Here is a 25,428-nt window from a genome sequence, read left to right as displayed (position 1 = left end):
AATGGCACAGGGTTCAGAGATGTTAATAATTGCTACCATACACTTGCAGCAGCCAGGAAGTTTGTTGGTTTTTTTTTATTAATTGATGTATTTCCCAAAATTTAGAAATGACTATTCACAGAATCATAGAATGGTTTCGGTATTGCTGTAACTGTGTTTCCCCCGGAACTGCCCTTGTGCCAGGAGGCTTAAACCATGCTAGACAACCCAGAACATGACGCTTCACTTCCAGAGCTTGCCAGTGTTATTTTGGGATTCTGTTTGCTTGGGGTTTTTTTAAGTCCATTATTAATCAGCTACATTACGCCTTCCTTGCAAAATGTAATTTTATACATTATTTTCATAAATAAAACTGAAATCATGGCTGCATAATAATAATAATAAAAAACAAACCTACAAAGTTACAGCCTTAGATAATTTCTACACTACCTATAGGGGAGAAGGATGGGGGTTGCAATAACACAACATTGTTTCTTCTCTCTCTTTAAAGTTTGAAAGAGACTTTGCAGTTTGGCAGCTATACATCAAAACAGTCAGAAAATATTCTGTTCTCTGCTACTATTTCAATATGGAAAGGTCTCATACACAATGCAATAGGTTCACAGCAGGTCCTTAGAAAATATTGTACCTTTAGTACCTTTGAGTAAACAGGGGACTTTAGAAGGAGAAAAATGAATACAACAAGCAATCCAAACAAATTTTAAAATAATTTCACGAATGGTTTCCCTTTCAGTAGGATAAAAAAACTCTGGCTACTCTCTAAAACACTCAACTGATAGCTTACTTATTAGACAAAAATTAGTGTCCATTCAACCATGAAAAAGACAAGCCATTATATGCTATAAGAGAGATCAAACTGACATCAGCTACTGTACATCTTGACACTTACTACATAATCAAAGTAAACTTTGCTATATGTGACTGATCTAATGTACCTGTCAGTTATCACTGTCTCTGCTCAGATGAGTTCGTGTGTCACCTATATACATGGGACAAAACAAATAAATAAATTGCAATGTTATCTCTTCAAGCTGCTCACACAGTAAGGGGAGAGTGCTTAGTATTCCGTAATGGAGTTAGGAGTAATTTACTGAGAGATAATTTCTTTTGGACCTAAAATCTCCGGCCTCCTGTAGAGCAGACAAATAGAACTATCTAACAGGAAATGGGGCATGATAATATTGCTCTTTAAATAGAACTAACAAAATGGAAATACAATAGGCATTACAAAATATACAGCTAACAGTTATCAAAACCTTTGATGTTTTTATAGCTATTTACTGCAAGAGATTGCATTAGCTGCTCCAGCCCATTTTAATACAAGAAAAGTTTAACGTGGTTTTTAAAAACACTTTAAAAAAAAAAAAGTTAAACCTCTGAAGTAGTACTCTTGGGTATCTGGGGAAACTGATTATGAGGAGAGAAAGCCACTTGGTTGATGAAATAACAAAGATTTGGCAATCCGCTCCAACAGCGGTGTACACAATGAACCTATAGGTGTAATAGCACTGGTGGTTTAATCATCCAGAACTCACCTTTCTGGGTCCGAACAGAGATGCAGCAGGGTGCAGAGGCTGGGACGCTCACCTGGGACTTGAAAGACTCATTCTACTTCTGGCTCTGGAGCTCCACACACCTTAGGCAAGCTATTTCATCCTTTCACCACACTTTGCCCTGTCTGCGAAGCAGTGTCCTGAGGGAGAGGAGCATCGCCCACCCTGCTGCTCATCCTGCCACCAGGATCCTGACCCTCAGCTCTGATGGAGCACAGTCCCCAACACAAGTCATTTCAGAAGTGATCACCTGGGCCCCCTCTCAACTTGCAGAGTTGATCTTTCCCAGCAAAGCTGGGAGGGGCCGAGCCAGCAGAAGCAGCAGAACCGAGACTCACTGAACCTTTTTCACAGCAGCATCACTTGTATATCATCTCTTCTCTGCTGCTCTGTGTGAACAGTCACAGATTTCAGACAGCAGTGAGCTCTGTCATGACACTTCAAATCTGATTCCTAAAGAGATCCAGTTCAGCTCCCTTCTTTTGCTACCCTTCCTGGCTTCTTTGCAGGGATGCAGTCCATCTGCTACGGCATAGCCAATAAATGACAAAAATGGGCATTAACGCAGTAGACATCCTTACTGTAACAGGGGTCTATTTTTTCTTTTTTCCTCACCTTCTCTTTAAGCCATACTTTTAGCATCAGTTCCTGAACTTCAAAAGGAACAAAACAAGTCTGGAGGACCGGGAACTTCACCATGGCTCCTTGCTCAGAGCAATATTGTGTTTAGGTTTCTTCCTCAGAACTCACCAGCTCTCCTCCAGCACAGCACACCTCTGCCCCTTGCCTGCAACCCCAAAGACAATAACCAAGGTCTTACTGGACAATTAAATTTGTCAAGCTGATTTTTGGGGGTCATTTTACCTTTTTGTCTGATTGATACATATAAATTCCTTTCATTGTATTCCATGTCGATTGCATCACTATACCAAAACCTTCTTGGTTCTGGCCTCTCTTTCATCTTCTCTGTTCTGTCCTGGGCCTGGCGATACCTCTCTAACCTGAAAAGATAAATTATCGAGGAACAAAACTGTTGCAATAGTAGAAAGTGAAATGACTGCAGCTACCCAAACCGAGCTAAGCTGTGCATCCTAGGGTCAAGCTGAATCTCCAGCCACCAAGAATGCTGCTTTACAACAAAATTTTCAGGGCCCTCTGTGCTGAGCTTCTTTCCAGAGCATCTCTTTTGTCCTTTTTGTTGGTGTCTCTTCCCTCTTGGGGAACTTCTTCAGTACAACAAAATATCTACCAATTCTCTGCAAAGTAGAAGAGGTGGGAAGATCCTCTTCAGTGGAAGATATTTTAAATATTTCACTTTCCAAGTAGCTCAGTGAATACAGGGAAGAAATACATAACTTAAACACAAGGAGTTACTGACCCAGAAGTGATTAGCATTAGCGTAAAGCTTTCAGACCCTTTTTCATCTTATTGATTCTAAGCAGAATAAATCCGTAAATGATAATAGGGCTCAATTTAAATTACCTACAGCAAGTGCTGCTTTTCAGCTCTCGTCAGACAATCATGCTGTTCAATCAGCTCCATTCTTTATGTACAAAGAAAATTAATGTGTATAAAACAGTCGTAACTCAGGCCAGTTTTCAACAAAAGAACCTTTTATGTGGCACACAACCGCCTTTTATTGACATGCTTTTAATTGAACCTATAATGCTATGTCCATATTCTACCTAATTACAGCAGCAAATACATATATCTTTCAAAATAGTGACCATACCTTTCCCTTTGTAAAGTTCCCAGAAACTTTGCCTGGGTAGAGAATGATGTTCTCAGTTAAGCCGGGGTTTGTTTAGAAACACTAAAAGAGCACGAGAAGGCACTTCTGAGCACGCCGCAGCTAAGCAACATCTCGAGGACGATTAAATTAGCACACTGAATCGCCAAGGCTGGCTCCTCACTCCTTGAAGCCAGTCTGTGAACACACCTCTCAAAAGCAAGTCAAAGGGCACTGCAGCATCTTGCATCGCTAGAGAAACCTCCAGTCTGTAAGAGTTGTTTCTTAAGCAACTCATTTCTGTTGCAAAGGGATCTTTAGTGGGTCTTACTTTCTTTCCCTGTGTTGCTCAGTTTACCAGGGAACAGGCAAGTCCCAGGAAGCCAGGGTGCTACTTCTTTAAAGGGTGAACTCTTGGGACAACGGAAGCAGCAATGGCAGGAAACAAGGAATTAAAGGTGAACTCTGGCAAATACTTGTGGGTCAATCCAAAACACGTGCCCAGTGGGATGATCTTTGTAAGGGCAGCGATGCCAGGGGTGGGGGAGGTTACTTGCCCTCATCTCTGCTGTTTCAACTGGGATGGCTTAAAGAAAGCTAGTGGGGGATTCTGTAGAGATGGAGGAGGACAGAGCACAAGCCTTTTATTTCCATTTTGACATTGCCAAGTCCAGACCTTGCTGTGGGTAGGACAAATCCTGTTGACAACTTCCATAGCCTTTGCAATAAAGCCTCGAGCTACGACAACAGCACATACTCTTCTTTAGGAACACACATGCCATACCATGGTTACCAGCAGCAAAGAGCAAATACACCCAAGGCTCAGATCAACCACACTACTGGCATCAATTTTAATATGGGCAGAACTCCACCTCAAGGTTGTAATTGACAATTAGTCCATTTTATTGCCAGGCTCTTCTCACAGGTCTGCACTCCATTGTCATAGGACATCTGTCTAGCATTTTGCTTTAAACATGCTTCCTTTTAACCAGTCGCCCCAAACGCAGATAAGGTGAGTGACACGAACGCAGCCACTCTTACATGCACATGGACACAGCAAATAGCTGGGAACACCACACAGAAAGGCAAGTTCTTCAGCAGCAGACAAACACTCCTCCTGATCAACACACACACAAAAGAAATCTGTAGGGTCACTGATTCAGCTACGCTTCCCGCTGCACGAACACGCTTGCCCGGCATTCAGATAAGCAGCTGAGGTGAGCCAGCCAGCGCTCCCGCTCAGCGCAATGGCTCTCTACACCAGTGATCTGCTCTTCCTCTTTCTTCACCTTTCCTTTCTAGAGAAGTTTGTCAGGCACTGCAATTAAAGTCTGTGAGCACCGGTGGAGTTAAAGTAAATGGATGTTTAATCTCTCTGGGGAAATATTTAAGAATTGTACTGAGATGTATTTACTGAAGATTTCATTAATTCAAATAAATCAAGTTAAAATTACAGACTAGACTGGCCACTGTCAGTTTTCTGAAAACCCTTCCATTCAGAAAAAGCAAATAAAAATGGTAAGTTCATTTGTCCTTTGCTTTTTGACCGGGAGCAGAGCTGACATTGATGTTATGGTGAAAGACATTAGTATTTAACTACTTGAAGAAATTCACATTACCACAGTGTCCTTTTAAATTGCTGTACTTATGTTCGCCACATAAGTTGCTATTAGCAACTGTAAAATAGAAAAAAAAACCCCTTATATTACTGTCTTGAACACAGCAATGGTTTATTATACTAAAGTCTTTGGAGCTTTCTTCATTCAATATTTGAAATGAAATTAAAATGTTATTCCTGAAAAAGAACTATTTCTTCCAAAGTATATACATCCTTCACTATAAAAACAGGCTTTCACAGCTAATGTAGCTGACAAGTAATCTCCAAGTTTTATATCATGAAGTAAAACAAGTCCTTGTGAGAATATTGACTTGCCCCTTAAACTTCACTTTCCAGCTCTTAAGCTACATAAAAGTACATTGCTAAAATCCCGATATTGAAGTGATTTTGATTTCTCTGAAGCATGTGGTAATTCCTGTTTGCTCTCCAATACTGTTTGGTTTTTTTTTTGCATATCACTTTTCCAAATTTGTATGAGTAAAAATCTAAAGGAGTAAGGTTTAGATGCTATATATTTAAGGATGAAGCAAACATTTTATCTAGGACAGATCAAACACTTTAAGATAAGCATATTTAAGTAATGCTTCTGTAAAAATGAGTGAGTCCACCTGATGTTTAGAACAAAATCATTTTTAAAATGTCTGCTTTACTAAACAGAAAACCTAACATACAGATTTGGTGGATAGAGCTTTCCCGTGAGTTAAACATCTTACTGAAATACCAAACAAAATACTTGTTCCTGAAACAGTCACACTCATCATTAACAACAGAGAGACAACATGGCTCAAATTTAAAAAAAAAAAAAAAAAAAAAGGTCAACATGCCAGTAGATTCTCATTTACCATACTCTACGCAAGAGGATCAATTTAACAACTTGAATTAAGAAGAAAAGGTCCAGCCTCGTAGTAGTGTAGTATTAAGGAAGGAATAGATAAATAATTGAGTCGGGAAGAGGGCTGGAGGGTCCTGCTTCCCATTCTGCTCAGGATGTGGCAGGATCCTGGTCAGCTCACAGCATCTTCAGTGTTCCCCTCCATGAACCGGGGCAGTAACACCTCTGGGACTTGCAGGAATGAGCATAAGATCAACCGGCTTTGGTACAGAAGCAGCTTTGGTGCTCTGTGTATGCAACATACTTAAATACCTGCACCTAACCCTCTTTAAGTGACACACGATAAACAAAAGCTTCAGAAGATAGAGTTCTTTCTCTGATGTCATTAAGAAACACTAATCTCTCTCACTGCCAATTTATATCTAAAAATCAAACTCATCTCCAAACTTCCCTTTATTGAGTTTAAAGTCTATTGCCCTGCACCAGCACAAAGACAGAATCCCTTGCACATGTTCCATTAGGCACCAATATCAATAATATTCTTTATGGTATTTTAGTCAGTGGGACACAGCTCTTTAATAAATAACCATGGGGAAGGAACAAAAGAACAGGGACAAGAAGAGGAAAAGTCAGCTGTGAATGGCAGGAAGCTGTTCACATCACGTGCATCTAACTGGGTGAGCTCACCAGTCTGGAAGATACACTTCCCTCACCAGTGCCAACACACTTCACTGAAGAACTGCAGTTAAATACACCTTCAGGAATGGCCTGAAATATTGCTGAAGTGGGGCTTTCAGCTCTGACTTTAAAGCATCAAATCCTACTGTATGAAGTTAAACAGGGACCAAAACTCCTTTTTCTCTTCCACAAGCACTCTTACCTAGACCACATCCAAAAAAATTTTTTTAAATAATTTTAAAAAAATTAAAGCTGGCCTCAGATTATTTTTAATTTTAATTTTTACTTCTTTTTCTGATAGTACTGAAAAAAAAAAAATCTGTCTAGATTACGAGATCTCCTGTTTAAGTTAATTTTTCTTGTCTCAGCAGAACAGATCCTAGATTTCCATGCTTTCTCTGCTTGTAAAAACTGTTTTCTTCTGGAACAGAAGACCTGGATTTAGTGCAGTCATTACATACATTTTTCTAATGCATTCCAGATCTCTGGAGACAGGTGGTTCAGGATGGAGAGAGATAAATATAGCTTCTTCTCCATGGAGCATTCTGTTGCCTCAGGTTTCCAAATCCAAATTAAGGAGTTAATGATTTATGTATACACTGAGCATTAGCATCTTTGTGCCACGTTAGTCATCAGATCACAAGTGGCTCTAAAGAGGCTTTAGTCAAACAAATTAATATGAGGTTGAATGATTCAGCTTACCTCATGTAAACAGTTCCAGCATGTTCACATTGATCATCACCAAACTGCACAGAGGCAGGTAGGCTCAGCTGTAAAGTTAAAGAAAAAAACCAACACTACCACAGAAGGAGCAACGAGTCCTTGGCTCTGTTTTAAACTCGAGTTTTATCACCCTGATGTGCCCTTCTCCAGATGGATTATCCAAGCTTGTACGCATTTGCTGTAGGTAGGGTTTTTATTAGAGCTTCACTGATGCCATTATGAAATTGCAGGACTGTGTCTCTTCCTTTAAAGATAACTTTCAGCTTCCATAGTCACAAGAAACCCTGAACACATACCCTTTAAATCCATAACCAGAGGCCAGCTGTATTTATGCATGGATGCAAGTATTCGTGATTTTTTAAAAAAGTAATTTCCCAGTGCAGGGATCTAACTCAGCCTTTTTAGACACTGCGCAGGCAATACAGCGCAGGGGTGAATTCTTCATCCCCACTCAACCTTCCAGTTGTACATATTGCTCTTCAAACCAGAGTTTCTTCTGAGGGCTGTTGGGTTGTTTTTTTTCTCAGATCTGATACTAAACATGAATCTTTTTATCACCTTAGCAATATACACAGATCAGCGAAAATATCATTTTGGATAAGATAGCATCTAGCTGTACCAGTGTTTGTAACTTAACCTTTTTCAACCTTCAGTTACAGAGGAGGCTTGCTCTGCAGATGTCAGGTTTTGTTTTGCTAAGAACGTGTCTCAAGAGTCCCAAACAAAATCAACAATCTTTGTCTAGTGAGTAATTAAGTTTGTTTTCCTTTTCAGTACTGCCTCACATTATGCAGTCTGTTATTTCATTTTGGTATTTCCTACATATCAGAAAACAGATATTACACTGTGCCTTCTGCCTGCTCTACTACACAGCACAAAAATAGCTTAATTATAGACTATACAGATATTTCCCCAATATTGGAGTAATCATCAGTACTAACTAACCAGGGCGTATTTACCCCAGCAAAGCCTTTTTGGACTTCCGTCACAAAACACAATATCAATTATTATAGCAGCAATCATCCCACTCTAAGTTTTGTTTCTCTGGGAAACATTTGCAATGTTCTGTATTCTTAACACCCCTATCCTTCTCCAGGTGTGTTTACAGCGGGCATTTCTGTTATTCTGAAGATGGTACAAGTATGACTCACCTTCACCTTCTGTCTTGGCTTCAGCAACAAGCAGAGGCCCGGGGGTAATACTCCGGTGCTGCAATGCTGAGTGCAGTAAAGAGAAACCTGAAGAAAGAGCTTCATTTTCAACACAACAGCTGAGCAGTAAAAAGGAACAGCAACAAAGCACACTGCCAAGAGACAGAGCAAAAGAACAAGACATGAGCCAACTCCTTTCCAGACCTAGTGCTCTGCTTGCTGGACCGCCCTCACCTTTAGGACATTGTTGAATATGGGATGCTACAGAAAAAAAAATCCTAACATCTTGATTCCTGTTCTTGAGCAATGCAAGTCTTAGCAAAGAAAGTATAGCTCCTTTTAGAATTTTCTTCTCTCGGGGGAAGGAGTGCTGCAAGGGTTTATTCTTTCTTAACATAAAGCAATTAAGCAAAGTTTTCTTAGAGACAATGACTATCACTTTCCATAAACACTCTTTAGCAGTGCATTTTTAGAAAACCATTCTGATGGCATCCAACTAGAAATGCAGTGCTGACATGGCAAAGCCAAGCATTCGAGTAATGAGCAAGGGCTGGATTTACTCTGCAAAATGTAAAGCAATACAGTCTCAAAAGCAGAGTTAGTGTACTTGTTAACCTGAGGAGATGGCCTTAAAAAGAAAAATTCAGAAGCAACTAGAATAATACTGATTTTCAAGGTTAAATTAGTTTTGTTTTGCAGATGCAAGATCATTACTGCAAATGGTTTGGCTTGACCAAGTAGAATAATTAAGTTTCAAGAAAGGGAATGGTTGCGAAAAAAAAAAATTCTTTTTTGTCTATACTGTGCTGTAAACTGACATCGTAAGTCCTTTAACAACAGTACTGTTCCCAGTCCCACATTGACAACAAGGCAATTCTCTGAATGCAGAGAAGATAAATGGAGTTAATGCCACTAAGCAAACATGACATTTTTGTTGTACTGTGATCATAGATGAGTCACTAAGTAAAATGATTAATCACAAATCAATGTTACTAGGCTCATTTAGAGATGATTCTCCCCTTGCAAAACAGGTAGAAGCTCTAAATTTATAGACTAATGCGTTTATTCTAGCTGTAGCAGTCTCGTTATTGGTCTTAAGCATCAGAGTCTGCAGGAAATTTGTGCGCAATTAAGCTAAAGTGATGACCTCCTTATACACATTTTGGCACTTTTTTATCTGATAGTGTGTTGTGCAAATATATAAATGAATTGAAGCATTACATAGAAATTACAGCTAATGCAATACTAAGAAAAATAGACATACACCAGAATTTTAATACATATGCCAATAAGGCATCTAGAACATAAATTACACTCATTTTATCAGTCTGCAAATGGGTTTATCAGTCCACAAATGGGTTTGTACTAAGATTTTAGACTGCTTCATTTTCGCTTGACTAACATTTGTAACTTCTACAAACAGTTTTATGATCTAAATTGTTTCAGGAGGAAGTGCATGGATTTGTTGAGTAACGTTTATAAGTCATACACACACTGTGAATACTTTCTATTTGGTAAATAAACTCACCTTATTTAAATAATGAAGCAGAAAAAAATATTATTTCAAACTTCATAAAGGCTTACTAGCACCATAATGCTTTTTTTCTCATCTTGAATTTAGTGAAATTAAATACTCGCATAGACTCATGCACGTCTATTTATCTGCCTGACCTGTCAACAGAAATTGTTCCTGGAGTGATCATTTCCAGCCAGCAAAGGGTAATTTTCCAGGACAAAAGCTTGGATCAGTCCTAGAAGTGAAAGGCCCTGGATCCCTGTACTACTAGACAGGGACTATTTCAAAGCAGATCTGGCTGAATATCAAACATGATTGAAAGAATATTAAATAAATACATGACAATTTTATCAACTTCAGTGTTTAACTATGCTTTCAGAAGGGAGTCATTAGTTGAACATAATAAATATGCTTGTGACTGTATGGTGAAAGCCATATAGTCAGCACCGTAAGTCACAAGTTTTCAGACCCCCCTAACACACCCCATGTTTTTGCTCTGACCAGCAGTACCTGTAGTACCAGGAATCACATAGCCATCTGGAAAACCCAAGGTTTGCCCTGACACTGCAGTTAGACTCTCCACAATGCAGCGGTGTTAACGCAGGGATGTGGCGGCGAGGTCCCCAAGCGGCTCTGTGTTCTAGTAGAGGAGAGAGGAGGTGCCACGCAGAACCATCGCAGAGTTGTGAGGCTGTAGGCAAAAATAATTTATAATAACTGCTAAGCAGCTCACACTGCTCTTGCCAGAAAGTACCAGCCAGGCAGTGAGCACACCACCGTGCTCTGGCCTAGGAAAAAGGTCAAGTACAAGATCTTTGGACATGCACAGAACTGTCCTGCAGGTGAAGCACTTTTTGCTCAAAGAATACACCTGCCACTAACAGTTCTTGCATATTTCCAGTGCTCCTCAAGATAGTAGTTGATGCATTACACCTTTAGAAATCTCTTGGATGCAGGAGACATCAAACCTACACAGTGATCTAAACTATGCCTGAAAGAAGCCGTCCATACACGAAAAGTGACCAGCTATTAAAGTGACCTTGTCTCAGCTCTTCCTACTGGGCACAACAGAAGGTGAAACAAAATCTTATGACTAATCTATTTATTTCTACACTGAACAAAGAAAGCAAGGAGTAAATAAAGTGCCTTTTAACTAAGAATGGAAACAAATACCAAGAAATTAGAACTACCAATATAACTAGGAGGGTCTACAATGAATTAGAAATATCTTCTTAGCAACTCCTGTGATGAACTGCCATGTTGTACTTACTACTTAGTGTTTTCACTAAGTTTTGAAAGGAACTAGATGACAAGAAAAACATGTTAAGAGAGCTATGTAGACATTAACAGCTTTATGTCACATTTTAAAGCTCTTTGCAATTGTAAATTAAACTTTACTCCTTCCTTTCAAGATTATTCGGGCACACATTTTCACTAGAGGAGATATCCTAGAATTAACAACTTAAGAATCTGCTACTGAGAGCCTGAGGAGGAAGCGTACCTCCACAGGAGCCACCATACAGATGTTAAAGTGCTATTTTGAACTTGGCACCACAGCTTTCAGACCACGTGCTCTGTATTTTTCCCCATTTACAAGCCATCAATAAGGAGAGATGTGCAAAGCATTCACAGGAAACTTTACACCGTGGCCACAGTGGAAGTAACACCCCTTCAGGTCAGTTCCCCATTTTCAAAGGAAAAGCGCATTTCAGCACCAAGCCACCTCATCGCCTCCACAGCGGAGGCTGCACACTGCTGCTGCCAGCCATAAGGCAACTGACATTTTGATGATATACTGATACCACGCAGCTCATTAAACTCTGGCAGCAATACTGAACCAACTGATACGATCAGAAGCATCCCATCTTCTTGCAAGGCCATGCTGTCGCAATACAGTGTGTGTGCTTACGAAGTCCAGGATTTCACAGGTTCTAGGCCAATGACATCAGTTCTCCAGACACGGAAGGAACAGCAGCCAAGCGTGCTGTGAAGGTGAGCATCGCTGGGTCGTAGGATTTGCACTATGATGCTTCTGTGAAAATAACTTCAAACTGAGAAGATACTTCTCTCTCTGAAGGGAGCATGGATAACGCAAGGGCCAGACCCAGCTTCCAGCAAGCTTCCTCCGATTCCCTTGCAACCAGACAGAATTCTCAAGGTTTCCTGACAGCAGTTTCCCAGCTGAACATGAGAAACTATCTCTCTGCTATCATAATGTGACAGTTTTAAACCAAAGCCATACACTGAGCGAAGATTTGTCTAAATAAGTATGTCACTTGATGACAAGAATTTGCAATTCCTTTTGTATTGTGCTCTTATAACACCTACTGCCACAGAGATGGAAGAGGACGAGTCACCAGCATATCTGCACAATCACATACAAGTGCTCAAAGCAGAACTCTGCACAGGACCATGAAAAGCTTGACTTCCAAGAACAAACTTGAGACTGCAGGGAGAACACCTCATATGTTCTCCGCGGTTATAATGTGTGTTACTAAGCTTTTTGAGAGGTAGCAATAATTGTCAGACAAGTAGAAAGAAAAAAAAAAGACAACTACAGAACAGCTCCCATTGGTGCAGTGTTTTCCTTTGTTTCAAAGGAAGCCCCAAAGACTTATTCAGAAGTTATTATTCAAAAAAATAAAGGTAGTCAAACTACATCATCCCTCATCTGCCTCCCGCAGACACACAGGTATCTATATTATGAGACTTGGTGCATGAAAAGCTGGCTTCTTGTTTTCTATCATCACCTAATATTTTCAACTGCAAAATTCTCAGCCCACATTGAGGAAGGCTGAATTTGAAACAAAGACCGGAAAATTTAAAGCAGCAATACAGTATGCATACAAAAATTAATACTAGAGAGGAATATACATCTATCTTTCCATTGCAATAAGCAGTACCAGGCAGGAATTAGCAATCACCATGAACAGAAAAAGCAAATTTTTTTCCCTAGTCACTGGAAATGTTATTCTAGAACTAACTCTTAAGAGCTCCTTCAAAAACAGCATAAGAGGAGAAGCAAATCCCCCCCAATATTTTTTCAATAGGACATAACAGAATGAATGAAAATGTTTGTAGCAAAGCTACATTGGCAGCTCTAGTCTCAAAGGCGAGGAAGGTGACCACAGCACTCCCTCTAGTGACAATACACGAGTTACCTCCTGCCACAATCACAGCAAATTGGTGCACAAACTCTAAATTTCAGCAATAAATCTTCTTTCTTCAAAAAACTTTGCAACAATACAGCAGGTGCTTTGACTGAAGCAGCACGAGGAAGACTCTAAAGCCAAGATGAATTATCACACTGAAGCTTCAGGAACGTGGTGTACGTTATGAGAAACAAGTTTTACACCAGTGATGCCACCAAGTGCAAGCCCCTGCAGCATGAAATGAGATCTCGATCAGAAATGTGGATTTGAATTTAAATTCAATCGCAGCACCAGAGAAACCACTTACAAGAGATCAATGTTTTGTAAAGAGGTGAAAACAAACTGTTTTCTATCCAGTAGGACACAGGATACTTAGGAGCACATACAAAGGATCTCAGGAAACCAAACTGTAACTCTCTCTGGACAGAAATGTTTGGATCAAGTGTACAGTTCAGGGCAGTAGTAAGAGAGAGCTGAGGACAGCGAGATCACATCCCTAACACTTTAGTAAAGGAAGGTTATCAAGCTGTTTTGCCAGTGTGGAAATTTTGGTTCATCTTGTGCCCATATAGCATTCAGTCATCAAATGAGAGCTTTTCCTTGCAGTGAAACTTGATAGGCTTGAGAGATAAAAGAAATGCTTAAGGAGGGATAATAAGAGATCCATAACATACAGTGTTTCGTTGTGACCATATGACCTCACTTGACCGATAGGCAGCTGTTTGCCAGGAGGTATTAACTCATCCATGCAACCATTACCTCGGTAATGAACTGCTGCAACAGGACTTACTGGGAAAGTTCAGAAGTCCAAAGCACAGCAGACCAGCTCACTGAGATCCCGTGATTCAGAAAGCACAAGCATCAACTTCCCAGCAGCTTCTAGGCACTTTCCAGAGAGCAGTAAGTCCTTAGTACAAGCAACCACCACAACGGGTCAAGGTCCTTGGCTTCGTTTCAGTTTGTTTTACTGCAAAACTCTCCACTGTCACTCACCTTTGGGTGAAAACAGACAAAAACCACAAGCAGATTGCTGAAGTGAAGGCAAAGCAAGACAAGAGCAATAGCTTCTGCAGTTATATCCTGCAGCCTCCCAGTCACAGACCCCACAACTGAAAGTCTCTGAAGTTTCATGAGCCTTGCTGTGACACGCAGTGTTTCTGCCATCATCGGTCCCTCTCCATCCCTCAGTATCTACAGAAACAGACTGGGATGGTAACATTCTGTCAATTTTAACTTACGTATTTGACAAGAATCAATTTCCATAAGCATTTGACGAGCCTTAGCTGGGATGACCAAGGCAGTTTATATCCGTGAGACGCTGCAGGAGACTTTCTGAACACTGAGGAACACATCCTTATGCCAGCTATTCCTTTCTCGGGTTTTCAGGATTTTTCTGCTGGATTCCACAGAGAAAAGGGAATTTTTGTAATATTACACTTGAAACTCCAGTACTGCCGAAGGCAAATTTGGTTCAGGGACAACACAGACTACACAGGCTGGCAAGTGTCCTCACTGTAGCCTATGCAAAAGCTGGTGATTGCAAAGTCATTGCCACTGCCATGTCCTTGACGGTGCTGCATGTCTTGGTGTGCACCACTGCAAATTCTGGTATCCCCAAGCACACCAGCTTCTGCTGTAGTAAATGAGATGTGGATTTCCAATAGTGACAGACAGATGCCTGCACAATGAACTGTAAGAGCATGGCAGGTTGTCAGCTTGTAAATCCTGTTAGGGATTTAAACCATCCCAGGATAGGTGGTGGTTTGATGGCTATGGGTACAGAGGGTGGCAGCAGAAGAAGGTTCAGAATTATTGCTGGCAACAAAAGTGATTAGACTTCCTATGCCCACAGCTATATAGTGTGTGTGTATATATATATATATACACACACATATAAAATCCTTCAGTACAGAAATCAAAACCAAGGACAGACAGCTTTCAATACAGGATCTTGGATTATATCATTCACAACAAATTGTTTTAATATTAAACAATTCTGACAAGATTTTGTGGATAACAAACTGCACTGGTTAAGGAGGGACTGGTTTGCTTTCTGTCACAAAGAGCAGTTAACATGTGCCACTTTGTTTGTGCTTCCTGCCTAAAGAGTATGCAAGCCCTATAAGTGAATCCCCCTGCTCTGAAGAAGATACCACATATTTCATCAGAATATCTTTGCTATGTCATCAATTTTAATTCCAACCCGTACTTCAATATGCACATAACTATTTTCAAATACAATGAAAACTTGAAGTCAACAGCATCAGTCACCAGCATTGCAGCTTTCATTAAATCCTTCACAACTTCAGAAAAATCTCTATAAACATAGTGGAAAGTAGATACAGAATGTACAGAGGACAGTTTTCTATACAAAAGTGCATTTTAGCAATATAATTAGCAGAGAACCTGGGAAAAAAAAAAACCCTCAATTTAAGCAATACCATATACTCTATATGGCCACCTCTCCCCCAAAAAGAAAAAAAAAATATCATAAAACCCCACTTTCCCTTTGCTTTGGTTATGAACTATATTCAAGGCTTCAACTTTTTTTTTTTTTTAAATTGAAGAATTTATTTGTATTTTGGAAATGTTTTAAAGTTAGCCAGATGAGAGAGAACGCAAGTAAGATTAATTAGAGTTAATAGTCAAAACAGACAAGCTTTGAATATTACTAGGATTTACCCTTGGTAGATTAATAAACTACATTTGCAATCCTTAAATGGAAAAGTGCATGTTGACTAGTCTTTTCTATGCCCAAGAACTGCAAGATCAGTAAGCTGAAGAACCAATAAATCTAACAATATTTGCCATGAAAATCTGGCTTATAAGAATTAACTTCAAGAACCCCCAAAACAGTCAGGTTTATTAATATTCATAGGTTAATGCATGAACCGATTTCAAAGCTGAAAGAGTGCTAGGAGAAAAGAAATGGCTTCAGGCCATTCAGCATAGATGAACAGTAAATATTGCCATTTTTATATGTTTCTATACTGTATACACACTCTGATGTAAACACATATGAATAAATTCAAGCAGGTTGGCTGGTTTGTTTTTTCCCCAGAGAATGATCTTCACAGGTTTCAAACCACAGCATGAGAACTGAAAGTTAAGCCCAGGAAAGTCATGCAAAGACTTTTCCTGCTCTTCTTGGTAAGCACCGCATAGTAAGCATACTGTAACCATCTTTTAATCAGTTTCCCAGATAAAGAAAAATAGATAATATCTTAACAAAGGATGACATTAGATACACACACAAATTTAGACAGGTTTGTCAGGCAGCTATCTTTCCTCCTCATATTTAAAAACATATTAGCAAAGAATGTTCTCTATTGTTTACAGTCCTATTGCAATCAGACTTTCAGTGCTCCTTCTAAGCCTTTTTAGAGAAAAAGTTACCACGGAAGCAAACCACTAATGTTACAGAGTGTGAATCGATTACATTCATACTACAGTGGGTACAAAGTACCTAGGTATACAGCTTCAGTACCATGGAGCCATACAACTACGAGCTTTTTCCTGTCTCTATTTTGCTTTTAAGCTTGACATTTTTTACCTATAAATAAAGTGTAGAGATTTTATTCTTTTTTTTTTTTTTTTGAAAAAGCACTAGTGAGAATGCATGATTTTAGCAGTCTTCTTTATCTGAACCCAGTAATCTGCAGATAACTTCCTGTAAAACAAAGTGGTATCCACAATGGCCAACACTCGAACCAACAAGACCAGGTTTAACTAAAATTCCAACTGTTTGACTAATGCCTTGGGTATCCAATACAAATTCATAGAATCACAGAATCATCCAGGTTGGAAAAGACCTTTAAGATCACCAAGTCCAACCATAAACCTAACATTACCAAGTTCACCAGTAAACCATGTCCTTAAGCACCACATCTACACGTCTTTTAAATACCTGCAGGGATGGTGACTCAAGCTCTTCCCTGGGTAAACCTACAGCATATTGCATGGAAAAACAAGAATCTGACAAAAACACCCCCCCGCCCCTCCACGAAATGAGTGTGTCATTAGTTCTAAGAAGGATGTGAAAAGAAAAGGGAAAGAAACCCCAAAACATGTAGAAGTATGTGAGAACTCTTGAACCCCACATCTACTTCAGGCCTGATCCTCCAAAATGGCGAGTACTTGGCAAAGACAACATTCGGGTAACCAAGATGTTATTCTGTATTCTTATCAGAACATTCAGAGTTGTGTATTCTTAGGTTATAAGCATCCTGGGACTACAAGATTACAGAGCTATAAATTATTACCCCAGAACCACTGGAAATCCACTCTCTTCTATCATTTTAACTGTCACACAAGTGACTGAAGTACCCAGCTGGCGATGACATACCACCATCAGCTACTGAGGCACCCAGGACCTTTTCATCCAACGTTAACAGCTGAGCAGCTGGACCCATCTAATCACTTGGATTAATTTATACTCGCACGCTCACGCTAAGATCAAGATGGAAATACTATCCTCCCTCATTTCATCATCTCTGGAGGCTAGCAGACTGGTGACCAACAAGAACTATACCTCATCAAAATGAGGGAGTCTTCTCTCAATGAAGCCTGAGGGATTTTAAACTCCAAAGAGCTGCTGAAACAGAATAAAGTGACATTTTCATGCGTGACCACACAGATATTGCACCTTTCTTACAACTCGTTTCAGAGTCTCACCTCTCTACAATATTAAATGTGCATTTTTCTTCAGAAAAAAACACATTTTAAAGTCACTGCAGAAATTAAAGGTTGTACACTGTGCCAGTGTACACACAGGGAAATGTTTCATGACGAATTCATCCACTAGAGCCATAGTAAGTTGCAAGAGTTAAACAACTGCACCCTGAAATTATCTGAATTGACAGCAATTCAATTTTTTCTTCCATTCAAGATACTCAAAAGAAGCTCCAGATTTAAGTCAATCTAAATTCTTAGTAGCTCATATATTGCTAAGAAGTTTTCAGCATTGTTTCTGCAGAAGGAAGGGAGCCATCAACCAGGTATAGGACAGTGCAAGCAAATACTGAGAGGTAACAGTCACTTCTGGTCAGTGGCCAAATAACTGGCCACACGGGATAGCTAACACTGGAATTTAAAATGACATTACACAGCTTCTAATCAGTCAACAGCCAAGTCTGGGTACCTGTTGTCTAGCAGCAGTTATTGTCACACACACTAGTTTGACTATGGACCTTATTTATTTCTTATTGAAGCGCTTTCAGAGGTCATTGTTCAGATACTTTACCGGTCAGTTTATTTTGAGGCTACAAGGAATGCCACTTCTGAAGGAAAAATACTTCAGCTCTCAGGGCTAAGAAGTTTGTGCAGGTCATGCAAAATGAATGTGAGTAGCCCTATATAAAGCTGATCATGCAATTCTGCAGGATTGGGCTATATCTTGCAATTACAGGCACCTGTGGCCACACTAAACTGCCAAACTCCTTAATTCACAAGAGCAAAATGAAAGTAATGAAGCATCAAGATAACAAAAAACTACTTCCTAAACTCAGAACTAGAAAATACTTTTATAATCTTTTAAGTTTCACGTTGAAATTTAGAAGTATCATTTTTATCTCAGCTGTGGGGAGGGAAGTTCTGTAACAAGTAATTCCAAGATAAAGACAAAAGTCACCTTAACAGGTTGTCAGAACTAGGGAACAGGTTAAAACTACTTTTACCTCCCTACTTGAAAGCCACAGTTTTACCTCATTTTTTCAGCAAAAGAAATTTCAAAAGCAGATAAGACAACAAAAGGAGAACTCTGAAACGTGTAATGGTGTAACAACCCACACAGAAGACATCCTCAGCTAAACATACAATTAAAACACACAGCTATATTAAGTTCTCTTGACAAAAACATGACTCTATTTAGATATGCTTCTGGGGAAAAAAGCCACCAGGGTTGTGTGCTACTTGTTTGTGCTTCCATTTCCAGTAGCATTTTTAACTATTTTAAGTAGTGTCCTAGAAAACTCCATTGCAGATTAGTGTACTTTCAATGCATAAAGAGGTTTTTATTTGAATCTTTTCATAGTAATACTAGGGATGTACTGGTCAACCATCAGTAATAATCATGCTATAAGATACTGAGCAGCAAAGTAACTTTCTGAAGACTAAGCTTGCTAGTTGTTTTTTGGAATTATAATTGCTTCCTAGAGAACGACATTACTAGGCATTATTTGAGTTACAGATACCTTGCATTAGAAGTCCTGCTTCATGTTCTCTGTGTAGTTTGAGTTACATCGCAACCTCTAGAAAAGGATTTATCACAGTACTTTGATTTTTATGATCCAAGAGCAAGACTGAAGAAAGGCCTACAGATCTAAAGATTTTTTCCTCATGCTAAACAATCTTCTTAATAATAGAAAAGGAAGACAGAACAAGCCAGGTGTAATATTAACTCTTAAGCTGGAAAAAAACAAAAAAGCTGAAGCATAGTAATGCATGCTTAGTGTCATCCAAAAGCACCCCTAGACTTATGTCTTGCAAGTAAGTTGGCATGTCAGCCAAGTTCAAAATTCCTTATAATTGTATCTATCCAGCATATTTTCAGAAGTCAGTTAAGTTTCTGAAGTCTCTGTTGCAAAATTAGTCCTAAAAAGCTGAAGTTACTCAATACTTAGACCTTCTTACCAAAATTACACTTGAGAAAAGATCTGGTTTATACTGTTAACACTAATCAAATTTTGGTCAAGAAATACATGTAAACAGTAAGGATAATACATTTAAGGCTTAGAAAGAACACTGATGAATTCACTCCTGTCACATTAAAACATCCACATCTCCTTCATGGTCCTCCTCAGTCACTTTTAAAGAGAGCACTTCTTCATTAAGAAATAAACCGCTCAGTCTTTCCTTACGAGCTTGTCTTTGTTCTTTCAGTTGTCTCTTGCGTAAGGCCTTTTGCTGTAGTTTCCGTTGCTTGGAACGTTTCTGTCAAAATACAGAAGAGACAAAAAAATAAGATTCTGTTCTGTAGATTAGAAACCACCTTTAAAGCTGGCAAATATAAGTTAATCTCTAAAATAATGTCTGCTCTGAAAAATAATGAAAAAGAATTCTCAAAGGTGGTGCAAACATCCATCCAAAATTGTATCTAATATTAAAATATCAAGACCATTTACCATATCTGTGTTACGAGGCACAACATCACCCTGTGATGTTGCAAAGCTGAGTCTTTGATTGGAAGAATCTTTCTTGCAGGGGATATGTTACAGTCTTACAATAACAACCTGGGATGTCAAAGAGCAAGCAGGAACTGCACCTCTCCTCCACACTTGAAACTTAAATTAGGGAGACAGGACAAGTGCCACAGTACTACTTTAACTGACACATGCCTCAGTAGGTCACTCCTCATCAAGTAATTTCATGAGACATGCTGGAGGAATAAACTGAAGAAGATTCAAAAAGCCTGATGAAAATTCTACAACCAAGACAGTCTTTACTGTCCAGAAATTATGCCTAGATTATGCTGATCAATCTTGAATAAATTATTTTGGTAAAACTATGTGTTCATTCAAAGAATCAAGTTAGATGTACAAGCCCTTATTCAACGCCCACTCACCTTATTCTAAACAACAGTAATGAGAAGATCTACTACATACAAACATCTGGCTTTCACTGAGAAGAGAAGTGATGGGAAGAGCACAAGTTTAAACTCCTTATGGTCATGTCAGAGGAAACAGTCAGCACTGGTTTAGCCAGATAACTTCAGCAGATCCTCAGGTACTAACCATGCTCCTTCAGTGCAAATTCCCAGTTAAGATCACATAAGCAACCTTAACAAGTTAGACAGCTTAATACACATGTACATAATTAGAAACTTTACTTTTGAATCCCGGATTCTTTCTGCAGCACTTGTGGACAAATTACTATCACTGTGCGCTCGACTCATGTTGGCACTGGAGTTTGAAGCGGAGTTAGCAACGCTAGAACCACTGCTGCTTGCTGAGCTGACCATGCTGGCGCTGCTGCTGCTGGCACTGGCACCGCTCACACCGCTGGTACTTGCACAACTGTAGCTGCTCCTCTTCCAGCTTTCCCTCGCAGACCGTTGACGAGGTCCATGTTCCTTGATATAGTTTCTCACCTTTAGAACAGAGGCAGCAGAATTACTAAAGCCTGACAAACAGTGAACTGAGTTACTCCTTTTCATGGAAAAAACACAATTTGCCTATTAATAATGATCAAGTTATTGGATCAGTTCAGTTAAGCTTCTAAAACATTTTGCTGTGGCTGCTTACATCCCAGACAGTCATCAAGAGAACTTAGTTAAGTTGATATTAACTTCATTTTGGAAGGAAGAAAACTAAATAACAAGGTTGTGTTTTTTCCCCCCTCTCCAGCCCCCCAGGTTTTCTACTGCATAACAATAAGTTATAATAATGACACCAAAGAGGAATATTAGTCAAGTTCAACTGCACTAAGTTGTTTATCTAATGTATTAAAACCTTTATTTTGCTAGGTATACACAAACAAAACTGGCTGTAAGGAAAGTAGTACTTTTCTACATTAAGATGATACTTATGTTTGAAATAGGAAATAGACCAAGCCCATAAGAGCAGGGAACCTTTGCCACTTTCAGTCTTTTCCCTCATCATAATCACAAATACGGAGTAACACTGAGGATTTCAGCAAGTCTGAACACTGCATCTTTTCCCAACGTCACATCACAACAGAAGAAAGACTAAGAACACAGTAGCATATATCTACCGTACCAGTCAGGTACCCTTCTTTGTTATAATTCATATTTTGTAACATATTTAAAACACATTTTTCTATATCCCTTTTTACATGAAATTTACGGTCTTTCCCAATGAGTTCCCGTCCTTTGGAGTTTTAAATGCTAGTTTATATTCAGTGAGCAAATAAAGATCCTCAACCAGTTGATGGTTATGAAGTGGAATATGCTTTGTCATAAGTTGTGAGCCCACGGCATAACTCAATACACACATGCTAGCTCAGGCTTCACACATATGGAGAATATATAACCACAGCCTTTCATACAGAAGTTTAATACATAAAATACGCTTTTCAACTCTTTTCCTTCATTGACAATATTTTGCTTGTGTATCTCCCTATATCTAATGATTACATATAAAAATTGATCACAACTCCGTACTAGATTTTGCAAGACATATCAGATGCTGAAACCCCAAAGTCATATGTACAAACCTTAACTCACCTGTTTCAATTTTTCATCTGTGAGACAGTTCAATTCAATAATGAATTCACTATCTGTAGGTGAGATCTGAGCAGTGGGATCAATAATTTTAATAATATCGAGTTGCTCTCGAAGGCCCATCTCTGTACTGACTTTGCGACTCAAATACTCAATATATTCAACCTAGGACCCAAAAAAAGGCAGGTCATTTTAAAGTATTATTGATTCTAAATAAGTGACAGAAAAAAAGGAAGGACCAACAGAATAAAATGTGCTCAAATATCACTTCCTACAATTCTAGCCTCATTAAGTATCCTCAAAAGCTCAGGGTGAAAACTTGATTGCACATTAAACTGCCTACTACAGATGCAAAAGACAAGAAGATTTAGTTTCAAGAATCAAGTAGTACTGCCCAGGTCTACATTTACACCTACAGCAATGAGTATGTCTTTTAAGATGTAGCAACAACTCAAAGTTCTTCTGTATACTGCGGTTCTCACACAGGAAAAAAATAAATTTCACCTGTTCATCATTTGTCATTGCACTCCATGGAAGTTCATCAAGATTCCTGTGCTTGTTTTTCCTTTTTGGAAGCAGACAGGGAGAGCTCGGAATACTAGGTATAACATCAGAAAGTACATCACTCCCACTTGTAATGTCGCTGCCAGGCAACTTGTAACATGCAAGAGAAAGAACAAAGCCTTAGAACACAGCAGGCAGATTTTAAATCATTCTAACACTATTAACAGTTAAAACATACCATCAAATTAGCAAAGCATCGCTTATCTATGCACTCTAACAACTTCTTAATAATTACTTAAAACCCTGCAGTACTCCTTTGAATCTTCCAACAAACAGCAAGTGCAGCAAACTCAATTCACACTATTTGCTACTTATCAATCCTCTTTTTAAGAATTTGCATTTAAGAAAACAGCAGAATGATGTGGCATTCCAACTATTCCCTTCTCTGTCAGTGTAAATTGTCCATTACGATCCAAACCTAAATCTAAACCTCCCATTTTAAAGCATAAGTCTAGTTTAAGGAAGATCACTTCAAAGTAGGTTTGTAATTTATACCACACCCCATAATTACACGAGACAATTCAATTAAAATCACTGTAATTTTCCTGGAAGCAACTGCAGAACTTCAGGTAGCTTCATTTATACAACTGACATGTAATTTCTGAATGCAATTCCAGTTACAGTGTGACAGTTGGATTACTCATGCTCAGATTCTGCCAGATAACACCATAAAGAGCTACAAAAAAGTCTTTCCAAAATTCTACAAAAGTTCCATCAAGTATGTCTCTTAAGAAATGCTTGCTTTAAAAAACAAATACTAATTTTTTAAAAACTAATCAAACATGCTGCCAGTTAACTAAGACATAGGAAATCGCTTCTTTTCAAAACAATCGCCAAGTTTATCAGGCAACTAAAATTTCACAACTCAATGAAGCTCTGAATCTCTGGGATCCCATCTGAGTTGTTCCTACAGGCTGCATTATAGAAACTTCCGTGATACAATACACACAGAGACTAGCAGTCAGGCTGAAACAGTGAGAAATTCAGAGCTAATCTCAGTACACGTTATCTTAAGTTCATTTGCACTTTCTGGAACAGGACCTTTCTTGAAATTGATGTTTTCAGTCCTTATACTGCACATAGAAAACTCTGCACATGCTTTGACTAAGCTTTATGACAAAATCTACAAGTATTCCTCAGTATACTCTAAAGCACCGTGTTTCCTATTTCAAAGTTACATATACATTCACAGTTGATTTAAGTCTATAATATAAAAAGTCAATTTAAGGCTGGAATATAAAAGAAGATGTGCATATCCCAACTGAAAAACTGCTGAACAAAGAAAACCACCACAAACTCGAGATACCTGACCAGGACTGCATCCAATACAAACAAGGAAAAGGAGGATGTGATTCACCTGCGTGCTTTTCCCATCCTGGTGAGACAAAGTGAGCTCTGTACTCTTACTGGCACAGAAAAAAAGATGGAAATAGGCTATAGCAAGAGCTTCTACACTTCACCCAAGTGCCACCTCCGTTCCAAAGGAAGATTTAATACGATCAAATCACTGGAAGCAGACATCTACAAGCAGATTTCATTAGCAGGGCAGATCCTCAGTACAAAGGATCTAACCTCATGGCTACAAGACACACATTGGTCACTAAAACCAAACTACCATAACATGTAAGCATCCCTCTTTGAAGAGCTGACCTTCACTCTCTCCTCCAGATTAACGAACATTGGAATAAAATGGAATAAAACATTTTCTTTATCACCAAAGATTCAGATATCTGCTCTAACATTCAGTAGTTACCAAGAAACATTTTCCATTGACAGTGGAACTAGTTTACCTGCCATTCAAACTCACTGTCTGACCAATCCCAGTATGTGCTGATAGAAGAAGAGACATCACTGCAGACGCTGCCCTCGGGGAACAGATCAAAAGAGGTGAACTCCTGGTCATCCAAGAGAGAGTAACAATCGTCTTGATCCCCAACTGAAACCGAAGAGAACAGCTCCTCACTGCACTCTGAGCTGGCTACGCTGGTTCCACAAGACGTCAAGTTCCACCTGCAAAACAGCACAAAATTAATAAAAAGTAGAGAACATATTGGCATCATGTGTCCTGAAAAATTCTTTTAAGCCTCATAAAACTATCTCCACTTGCTAGTCAGTAATATCCCACATTGATGTTCTTGAAATAAGCTATAACTACATAAATTGAAGTATTCTGTTTTAAAATATTTTTAAAGGGCCATAAACAACACCAAAGGGAATTCAGTGTTAAAAATGGCGAGACAAAAATCCATATACAGTTAGTATAATTAAATCTTTATTTTATTAACACTTTCCTCCCCAGAGCCATGGTTCCTATAGTGTGTAAATAGTCATCTTTTTTTGTTGTTGGTTGGTTGTTCTTTCAAATACACTGAACTAAAAATATAATTTCCCACACATTGAGACATTTAAACTTCCACATAAACTGAAATAAGCGAAACTAAGAGTAAATCAATTGGACTTCAGGACAAATAGGAGTCAAAAAGAAATTGTAGGTTGACAATCCCACACAAAACTAAGGCTTAATTAGGAAACACATTACGGATATACTCAAGGCTCCACTATTCACTACTTTCAGCTCTTAATGGCAAAAATATTGGACATGCTGTTGGAATAAGACAGTACAAGATAGGAAAGTGACCTGTGTGAAAATGCTACCATGCCAAAACTAAACACTTTTTTCCCCTCATAACTTCATTTAAAAAAGCTAGTTAATGCTCTCGCTAAAGGAAACCAA

The 25,428-nt window shown here is 38.9% G+C and overlaps 1 protein-coding gene across 1 annotated transcript; it reads right to left on the bottom strand.

Annotated features, from left to right (window-relative positions):
- Positions 1-19,510: 19,510 nt before the first annotated feature.
- FAM199X (family with sequence similarity 199, X-linked) lies at positions 19,511-24,704 on the bottom strand (the record flags this gene model as incomplete). The annotated part of the gene is made up of 5 exons (XM_010084148.1): positions 19,511-19,882; positions 20,778-21,038; positions 22,134-22,295; positions 22,635-22,784; positions 24,485-24,704. Coding segments are annotated over 5 exons (964 nt in total), but the record flags the coding sequence as incomplete, so codon positions are not given.
- Positions 24,705-25,428: the final 724 nt, after the last annotated feature.

This window comes from Pterocles gutturalis, unplaced genomic scaffold (genome assembly GCF_000699245.1).
Source record: "Pterocles gutturalis isolate BGI_N339 unplaced genomic scaffold, ASM69924v1 scaffold28720, whole genome shotgun sequence".
Lineage (NCBI taxonomy): Eukaryota > Metazoa > Chordata > Aves > Pterocliformes > Pteroclidae > Pterocles > Pterocles gutturalis.
Note: the sequence above shows the minus strand (reverse complement) of the source record. Positions and strands in the feature narration are given on the sequence as shown.